The sequence below is a fragment of the Rhineura floridana genome, chromosome 6, assembly GCF_030035675.1.
Source record: "Rhineura floridana isolate rRhiFlo1 chromosome 6, rRhiFlo1.hap2, whole genome shotgun sequence".
In the NCBI taxonomy this organism is placed as follows: Eukaryota; Metazoa; Chordata; class Lepidosauria; order Squamata; family Rhineuridae; genus Rhineura; species Rhineura floridana.
Genome location: NC_084485.1, coordinates 86,722,496 through 86,732,681, shown reverse-complemented (window position 1 = coordinate 86,732,681; position 10,186 = coordinate 86,722,496). Strand labels below are relative to the sequence as shown.

Here is a 10,186-nt window from a genome sequence, read left to right as displayed (position 1 = left end):
AAAGCAAGCCAAAATGATTTATTTTTCTAAAGTCCACGTTTTTAAGCTGCAGCTTTTACAAGAGCTTGTCATACTTCACTAAAATGTCTTGTTTTGACAAAGCTACAACAGTGAAAGTTAAGTACTGTCAGCTCTGATTGCTTCATGATTACTACTTTTCCCTTTTCTACATAAATAAAGACAGGAAAATGCTGTTTTGTCTGTTAGGATTGCTCAGTTCATATGCTTATAAATAATACCCTCATAACTTTGTTTTGTATAGCAGAGGTTGAGTGGCAATGATTCACCAGTAGATTTGGGAACAAAATTTTATTTGTGAACATTTTAGATTTTTACAATTTGCTGCTCTGTGGAATTATACATTGGTCTACTGATTGAAGAAAATGGGAGGTGACAAAAAAAAGCCAGTTTGGAGAAAAACAATGCATTCATGGCATCAATAAAAGATTGAGAAAAAGAATCTATCCCAACACATTGTTCAGACAAGCATGTCTTGTGTTTTGTTTTTGAAATATAATTGTTTGCTTTGTTTCAGTTTGCAAACAGATAGCAAAGTACACAGCAAGAAAACATACTCATTCCTATTAACATCCGTAAAATCCAAACACAGCAATGCTAATATCACTACAAAAAGGACTTCTTTTCTAATGGATAACTTTGTGAAAAGGGCTTCTAAATGGTCACTTGATACTATGTTGGTGTATTTGACAGCACACAAACAGATTCAGTGTACGTAGATCCATTGCCCCACAGCACATTCTAACTAATGTTTTCTACAGAGAAGTCAACTAAGGCATAACCAAATGCAGAGATTGTCCATTACAGCAGGAAGGGATAACAATGGATTTTTCACATTTCAAATAATGATTTTTCTAATCAGCTTTAGCAATTGTTACTAAAAGCAGACACAGAATTTAAAACAGTAGTTCAGACTTTGTTCATAAGAAACCTGGAGTTCCATAGATGATTACTAGGGGCCCAATGAAAAAAAATGGTAACAATGGATTGGGAAAGCATTGGATTGGGAAAGTAATGTGTGTCCTGTGGTGCACTCAGTCTGCATGAAGTAACAACCAGACCTTCCTAAAGCCCCACATGCGTTGAGTACACATCAGGAATGCTTCCGAGAATCTTGTACAACATACAGAGAATTCCATGGCAGATACATACAGCTCTCTTGGCAGACAATCAAGGTTTCCCCATGGGCAAAATCTGTGCAAATCCATTTCTCTATGATAAGATTATGGAATAATTTATACACATTCTTAACAAAAGTTTATCATGATTTTTTCTTCAAAAAGTAACACCACTTTTCAAAGGTTTCCAGACTATATTAGTAACATTGTGTATTTTTATGCAAAGATCTCATTCCTAGTGTCACATATTATCATATAGGCCTTATATTTCTTGATAGCACCAGTGAAGCCCACACACAAAGTACAAAGATTCAGCTGTTCAAAGTCAATTGCAGTTCCTTCATCATATCTTAAAGGACAAAATATATTACTAAATGCAATTATATATGAGACAGACATAAACAGGAAGAACAATTCATAGTTGTAAACATAGCTCAAATAGTAGTTGACACAGCAACCCCCACAAAAAAAACTTTGCGATTAGACCAAGTATGTATGTATCCTTTTATTTTCAAGATCCAATCCAATGGACATTTCAACAAAAGAAAAAAGTAATGAGCCCTGAAGTCATATTTAAGTAACCAGTCCCATAGTTTTCTGCAGTTTTTAAATTTAAGAAATGTGCAGTTAGAACAGCTGTAAAACATTTTATTGTGTTTGCTATCCAAAATTACCCATTTATTAAAAACTTTTTTGACACCAGCACTGTATTAAATTTACACAGTAAAGATCTAGTATGCTTAATTAACAAAAAGAGGCTTTCTTTTATATTGCTCAGGCCAAGTATAATTGAGTCAAAATGTTCAAGTTATACAATTTCAGAGGAAAATACAGCCATATGAATTTCCCCTCCATCCTGTCACTTAAAGGTGGACTCCATCCAAATACACTTCGAGTTACTTAATAAGTAATTTTGTACAAAATGTCTAAAATAATTTTATCATGCAGCTAGAGATGCATGGCAAGTAAATGTTAATGTAATAGATGCTCTCAAATATCTAATTTTTTAACCACTTGGGGGTACTTCAAATCCTCAATGCCCACATTACCTGTAAATACACAAACACCTGAACATGTATAGCACCTACATATCTGACATCTCAGTCCTAAATACACTAGGCTTGACCCAACTTAAATTAGGATACAATCCTAACCCTCTGAACTGTTATGTATTTACCTAGCATGACTGAGGGGCTCCAGTGAGATGGAAGCTTCAGTTGGCTTGGGTAGACAGGCAGTACAAAACCCCAAAATGGTGTGTTTTAAGGTGGGGATCTGGAGGACTCAGGATTGCTCTGCGAATTGCATTCTCGCATTAAAATTAATAGGATTTAAATTAATCACAACTTACTGCATTGGTTACAATGGTACCTAAGTGCTACTAATTTAGGCTGAATCCAGTCCACTGATTATATAAACTACAATCCATGTAATCTTCAGATACTACAGTTCCCCTATCTTTTTGAAAAAGGAGCCATCTCCCATTGCCACATACACATTCTGCATGCTGTGTGGCTCCTTTTCTCAGAGGCCTCAAGCATGTGTGGGATACAGACAGCATCAAAATGTGAGATCAACAGGACAACTTTCAAGCAGTGTGATTAATATTGGAGTGCCTCATAAGAGTCATTGCTTTATTAGCAATCAAATAAACAAGAACTACTAAATCAAAGGAGCATGCTCTACTTAAAATGTTGACAGAAACTGCCTGTCATTCAAAACAGTATCATTTTCTTTAAAAATAAAAAACTCATGCAATTTCCCCATATTTGGTCCAAAACTAAAAGAAAAAAAAACAAGAAGAAATTCAATGGGCCCACTCACTTATAGTTACAATTTCAGTATTTGGAATTCTAAGAAAATAACATGGCTTTGGGCAGTAAGAAAAGAAAAGAAAAAGATGGCCAGATGTTTTGTGAAAATAGCTAGGATTATCATATGACTACTATTCTTGCTGTGCAGTTAGGATTCTTTATGAGCTTCAGAATAGTTCGAATGTATCTATCTTAATGACAAGCCACTTTTAATTCTAATTGTAACTCATATTTTAAAACATGTTTTCAAATTAACCATTTTTAAACTGCTTTCAACACAGAAGTATTTAAAAGGCATATTTTATCACTGTTATAAAAATGGATTATAGCAGCAGCTCTTAAAGCAAGATTCAAGCACGTTTGGAAAAAGTGTTCAAGTAGAGAACTAGCCTTCTTTATCAAAGACATTCACTACTTTGCCAAAAACCTGCAAGAGAAAAGACATTATGGAATAGCATTTGTACATTATACCAATAAGCACATTTCAAGTATTCTGTAAAATGTGAAGTGTTAAGAGCTTTAAAAGTAAATCAGGGATGGAATTGTTAGTTTTTTCTAACCATTATTTTTAATAGGGCTATTTAGGTTACAAGTCTACCACCATGCACAGAGAGATTGGTATAGCACCCAGCCAAAGGCAATTTGGGGTGAAAAAAATATGCATTTTTTTTTAGAGCAGTGATGGGGATAGTTTGGAAGCTCTATCCTACTGCTTTCAAAGCAGAAGATAGCTGTGGACAGTGCTGACTTTCTGGCATCAGTGACATCTTCCACCTAATCTCTAGAGCGTTTTTGCCATTTTAAAAATGCTTCCTGGGGTTTTTTAATCAGTAAAGTAAAGGATGGACTATGGGTAAGTGTATATGTGGCACTTTAAAACATTTTAAAATAAATCAGGTAGCCAATGAAGCATAGGAAGAAAGGGCAGGACTGACAGCTGCATCAGTGTTTTCTGACATCATTCAAGCTGAGTTGAAGCCTCTGGATAACATCCAATGTTGCACAAGCAGACTTCTACTCACTCAGTGGGATTTCTCTCCCTCTCCTCACCTCTGTAGTCCCCCAGATCTGCTCAAGGTATACACTGGAGTAAATTTTTGGAGTGCACAGGGGGTTGCAGGGGGTAGAAGGAAATTAACAGTGTCTGTTTCCTCATGTAAGGGAAGGTAGCTAATTTAAATTTGCATTGTAATGAAGAGGTGGGTTATTTGCACCCTAAGATAATCCTGAAGTTTGTGTGTGGTTAATGGATCTTGTAAACAAATTCAGAACCAAACTTTCTATTTGCAGCTTACCTCATCAACGGATTTAGAGGCATCTACTCTCCTAACTTTGCCCATTTTCTCATAGAGGTCTATTATGGGCTTAGTAGACTCTAGATACGTATGGAGTCTAAGGGAAAGAAAGATATGACAAAGTCACATAACTGAAAAGCATCAGAAAGTCAAAGATTTAAATGATGCATGCACATAGTACCTCTTTTCCAGACTCTCTCTGTTGTCATCACTTCTGCCACTGCTCTTTCCTCTTTCCAGGCAACGGTTAATACATATCTTCCAACAAAAATAAAAAGGGCTATAAAAAAATGAAGCCACAAGTGGCAAACAAACCACATCAAGTTAGTCATGACCTTAAGTTCAGTGGGTATACTTTGAGTAAAGGTTAATTGAATAAAACCCACACTATCTATCAAGAACACAATTTTTGGAAACTTTCACTGAAATAAGAACTCAGACCACCTGAAACCTAACATTACACAAGCACTAGAACACAAAGGCATCTCCAAAACAAATCTAACAATACTGTCATAAATGCCTCTGTAGTCTAGTAATCAATTCAAATTCATTGTACCAGGCAAAATATAACTCCTATACTGAACAATTTCAAAAGTGTGTACTAAATTTTTAAAAAAAACCTAAAAAAGAATGCATACCATCTTTATACAATCCTTTAAAGAGAATATTATTTCTAAGTACAAAGAATAAAGTAATTTCTCAGGATGATAGAACTGGGGGTCGATGTGAGCATTAATTTTGTCTGAATACTGTAGAATATCAGTGCTTATAGAACTTCGTTAAACTACTGCTTGATGCAAAAGAAAAAAAAGATATCTCTCAGTTTCAACAATTCTAATTATTCTCTGGTAACCAATACCTCTTTCTAATATGGGACAATTCAGCAGAATATTTTTCCAACATGTCAGACGACTATAAATGCCAGATTATTTTGCCAAAAAATTACCGAGGCTTCCTGGGAGCAGTGTCCAGTTCATCCAACTAAAACATAATTGGTACCAAAATGTATACTAGATAAAAAAGAAATTCAACAATGGAACATTTTTCATTGTCTGTCTTCATACAGTACAGGCAAAAGTGTCTTGATATCATGATTACCTCATTGTCACAATCAAAAAAGAGAACAAAAGATACATCTGCTTTTCCATCCATGGTTTTGTTCCAGCCCTGAAGATTATCTTCATTTCTGGGAAATCCATCAATTAAGAATTTATTCTTTTGTATGTTGGCTGCCATAGTTTCATCCATAGCCTGATGGGTAACAGAGAGATCATAGATCATATCAAAACATGATTTTCTGCAAACATATACATTGTTACATCAAAGTATCAACCTCCCAATATTGCCTATACTTAGGAATGTTTCATTTGACCCGTCACAACTGTACACAATAGTTTTCTTACAACCTTACAGATAATTCCATACAATCTTAATAGCAATATAGTACCACATTGAAAAAATATTTAACTGAATGTCAGCCACAAGAATAAAACTAATGGATTGAAGAGTGAACAACCTATTACTTCAACAATGAAATGAAAAAGTTAGTGTTAGAGCCCAAGCTCCCAAGAGTAGAAGTCTATTCATGGGACATTCTCATCAGAGGAAATGGGAGAGAGACCATCGTCACTAATTCCTTGTTCTCTCTGCAGACCAACGAAAAGCTGCTCTGAAAGGTTGAGGATTTTATGGAACAGCATGAGAGGTGGGGGGGGGCTACAAGAGGGATCAACAAAAATTGCTTCCCTCTCCCTTTCTCCAAAGAGTCCCCACTGGATCTCAGTTCCTTCCGTGAACAGGAGTCCTTCCATTCACAGAACAGAATTCTGGATTCAGTCCTAAATTTATAGCCTATGCAGGATAATAATTTTCAGCATTTAAGCACAATATTCATGAATATAAAATAGTCCTCACAGAAGAGTGAGTTGTTTATCTCTGTGTTGTAACAACCCTAAAGAGAAAAGGGTTGTTTCATGAAAAACATAGGTACAATAGTTATCAATCTATATGCCTTGCACAGGGGTGAGAAACCTCAGGCCTGGAGCCTGAACACAGCCCTTCAGGTCTTCATTTAGCCCTCTGAACTCTTCCTAGGCCACACTCCCTCACCAGGCTACACACCCCACTGGCCCTGCTTCGCACTCTCCTTTTGGCTGGCTGGAATGTGACCTTGAGCTGTGATAATGCCTCTTGATTGTCTGGATGGAGAGATATGTATAGAAACATTTGACTTTTACATGTCTGCAATGTAGCCTGCTCTACAAAGTTAAGAGCTGCATTCATTGCTCTGCCCACTTTTATCCTCTGGCCACACCTACAACTGGCATGTGCCCCCCCCCCACACACACACACAAAGGCTGCCCACAAAGGAAAGCAGCACTCAGGCTGAAAAGCTTTCCTGCTCCAAGTCTTGCATATTTTTGTTAGTTACTAACCAAGAGAAAACACATTTTAATCTAACCACACTAATATTTTGTTTTACATTCCCACAGAGAATTGTACACTCAATGCAGTGTTAAAATCTTACCCTCTTTAACAAGCTGATTGTTATCTCAACAGGCACAATTTTTCCATCTTTAATATAATTTTCAATGAGCTCTCCATACTGAGAGCCTGGCCTCTTCCTCTCATCTCGAAGGAGGTCACCTGCAGAGAGGTGTGTGTAACCATATTTCTAAAGAAAAAATATACAAAACAATCACATTAAAACCAATGGATTTGGACCTTTATGTTAGCCAAAGCAGATAATATTTTGCTTCCACATCAGTGGTATTCCCAAGTGTGTCCCTTTGTTTTATCCCATGTTTTTTACTAGTCATTCCTGTTTGGACAGGTAAAGTACTGCACTTGAGGGAACATTTGTAACAATAGCAAAGTTTTGCTTTATCCTTTATACTGGATGGCAAAAAACTCACTTATGGGTTCTTAAAAGGCTGGGGTGAAATGTATACTGCATCTTCCTTCCTGCCTTGTAAGACAAGTCTTTCCTGATGAGCACTTTGCTAACACAAATAATGTAGCTTAGTGACACAGTGAAAGTTATTTTATAGTTGGGAACCACACCTAAGCTGTAAGAAGTTACTAAGAATCATTATGTCATTTGACTCATGCCTTATCCCCAGATTGTACCTTCATATCCATTTCACATCTCAAACTTTTTATAGAGTATTGTCTTTGCTGGTGGTATAGTCCCCAGGTCTATCTTATGGCAAATGTCCTTTTGATGACCAACTTGGTTTGTCCATTTCTGCAAGCATTGATGATGTTGTCTTAAGAATCTGAAGAGGATATATTTCTTGTCTCCTTTGACGTCTGCCACATATTTTATAGGCAGATGCCTGCCATCGGCATGACTGAAAGATGCTTTGCCACTTCAGCAATAGTCCTCCCCTCTTATTTGGAGCAAGGGGGAGGTGTAGACTGCAGCGGCAGTGGGGAGCAAACAGCATCCAGGGAATGAAGACTTCTTAAAAAAAAATTAATAATTCATTTCTTTACTATTTGCAGCTCCCCTGGATTACTTCACGGCCCCTGGTTGGAAATCACTGCTCTAGTATAAAGTATGAACTAGCAAGTACAAAGCAAGTTCACTAGATACACGTTGTAAGGTGTTAGACCAAGGTACCCAAAGGACCATCTTCTAAATAAACCTGCCTAGTTCCAGCCTCAAGGCCTTTTCTATGATGGTGTCTGGCTGTGGAATATCCTCTGATGAAGAATCCCTAAAATACCGACATCCTCCCCCCCCCTTCCAGTTGAAAAGTTAAGACGCTTTTATTCTCACGTGCCTTTGGCGCGTATTAAGATCTGCTAGACTGCTTATCATGCAACTGCTATTTCTAGGCTCCGAGTCTCACGCTACTGATGCCAAATCATTTCAAACCATTTCAGAATCACGGAGGCCACAAACACGCCAAAAAAAACTACAAACCCCAGCATTCTTCGGGACTTGCTAACAGATTCCAGTGTTCCTAGATATTGTAGTTCTCATGCGCGGGGAGGGGGAGAAAGAAGAGATGCCCTTTCAGTCCCTTACCTCCACAATGCGGGCACACTGGGTCCCTTTTCCGGCGCCAGGCCCGCCAAGAACGAAAACAACAACCGGTTTCATGAGGAGCAGCAGGCGAAGAGAAGGAGAAGAAGCAGCGGAAAGAGTGCCTGGCCGAAGAATGGAGGGATTAACGCGAGACGCGGTAGCCAAGAGGTAACGACAGAACATACGCCGTGGAAAAGGGGGCACCGGCAGAAATAGGGGTGGGAACTTGAGCTCGATAACAGTCCCCGACGCCACCTCACTCTTCCGACTGAGGTGGCTGCCGAAGTGTCACCAGGAAGGGAAACCGCTTCCGGGTTCCCGCCCGGTCACTCTCACTGCTGGAGAAAGGGAAAAGGATGGGCGAGATGGCGGGCAATGAGAGGCGTAAAAGGGGCGGGGCCACATGAGAAATGGGTGGGGCTACGCCCTCGGGTCCGCGTGGAGTTTGCGTTCGAAAGGCTTACGTGGTGTCTGCTTTTAGGCAGTAGATAAGCATGAGTGACAGGGATGGGGGTTGCCTTATCTATGGAGACAAGGAAGGTCGCTTTCAAATATAGCTTCAGATCGCTTAGTAAATAAAAAATACCGATTACTTTTCATGTCTGAACGCAGAAATCTCACTGTGTATGAGTTGGTATGTGCACGTGCACGCACCGGAAAGGAACTTCTTACGGATCTCTTTCCTTTTTGCGATTGGTTCTAAACTTTTGACAGCAAATTCCAGCAACAGAAATGCTGTGCTGAAATTTGTTGGAAACAGGGCAAGACAACACAATGAAGACGAACAGAGTTATTGTGGCACAGAGACCACTTACTAGATACATGAGGAATTCAGCAAATGAGGGCCGACCGAGGACATTTCATATATCGGATGAAGTAGACTAGTCCGTTAAAGATTATGCCGCCTGGTGGCCGTTAAGGTGCCGCAACATTCTTGCTTTTGCTGCAGCCTATTTAGGCAATACCTACTTACCTGGATGTAAATCCCATTGAAAATGGGACTTAGCTCTTCATAGACATATATGATTGCGCAGTTATACTGATAATCAATCCCTCGACGTACTTACGGTCGTATCGCCTTAAATTTAACGGCATTGACTTCCAAGAAAACATGGATAAAATCGGGCTGTAAGCTTGACTGTGTCTTTAACACTGTGTCCTAACTATGTTTACCCAATTGCGTTCATGATTACAGCCTGGACCATCGCTAGGAGCCTAAATATCTGGTCACCATGGCAATATAACGAATCACGCCTTCCCAACTCTTTCAACATTTAGTCTTTGCGCTTGCGCAATAGCACCCTCAGTGCGACCGTTTAAAATGAAGTCGTGATTTTAAATATCCCTCCCACAAGAGGTCCGCGCGCGCGCAGGAAGCCTTCATCTTACCCGAGGATATTTGATTGGTTACAAGGAACGGCTGGGTGGGTGTGACGGTTTTGATTGACGTGTCGTAAACGATTAATAGAGGGCTGAGGGCGGAGGAAAATATTTACTACTACCTGTGATTGGCTGGGTAGGCCTGACGAGCGAGGGATTGCTTATTGCCGCCACTGGAGCCGCCACAACAGGGCGGAGGTAGGAATTCAGTTACTAGTAGCGGTCCCGCCAAGCTTTCCAGCCATGAGAGCGTTTTTGCAGTGTATAGAAAAGGGATTCTGAAGGCGAGTCGTGAGGTAAGTGAGAAGCCGCTTCTCTTGAGTCGGATGGCTTTTCTCACCGGGGTCTTTGTCTGCGTAGCCACTTCATTTCTTCCTATTCCTCCAGGTCCCTCTGTGCTCTCTTCTTCTCTCAGAACTAGGCTTTTTCTGTTGATTATGCCAGGTGTTTCAGATAGAAGGATTTCTTCCTTAAAAATGTAGAGCTGTATGTACGGCAATATACACAAAGGGTTCCTATCTCTCT

At 39.3% G+C, this 10,186-nt stretch overlaps 2 protein-coding genes across 2 annotated transcripts in view; one reads left to right on the top strand and one right to left on the bottom strand.

Annotated features, from left to right (window-relative positions):
* Window positions 1–308: 308 nt before the first annotated feature.
* On the bottom strand, window positions 309–8,660 carry CMPK1 (cytidine/uridine monophosphate kinase 1). The gene is made up of 6 exons (XM_061632924.1): window positions 8,282–8,660; window positions 6,773–6,919; window positions 5,344–5,496; window positions 4,427–4,503; window positions 4,246–4,342; window positions 309–3,377 (listed from the first exon to the last, which is right to left on the bottom strand). The coding sequence occupies exons 1-6, from the start codon at window positions 8,462–8,464 to the stop codon at window positions 3,336–3,338; spliced, it is 699 nt and encodes a 232-aa protein (XP_061488908.1). The 5' UTR covers window positions 8,465–8,660; the 3' UTR covers window positions 309–3,335.
* Window positions 8,661–9,762: 1,102 nt separating this feature from the next.
* The window catches only part of STIL (STIL centriolar assembly protein), a 34,021-nt gene continuing 33,597 nt past the window's right edge, over window positions 9,763–10,186 (top strand). The window contains exon 1 of the mRNA XM_061632925.1: window positions 9,763–9,957. The gene's annotated coding sequence lies outside the window, so the exon portion shown is untranslated. The remainder of the gene's footprint in view (window positions 9,958–10,186) is intronic.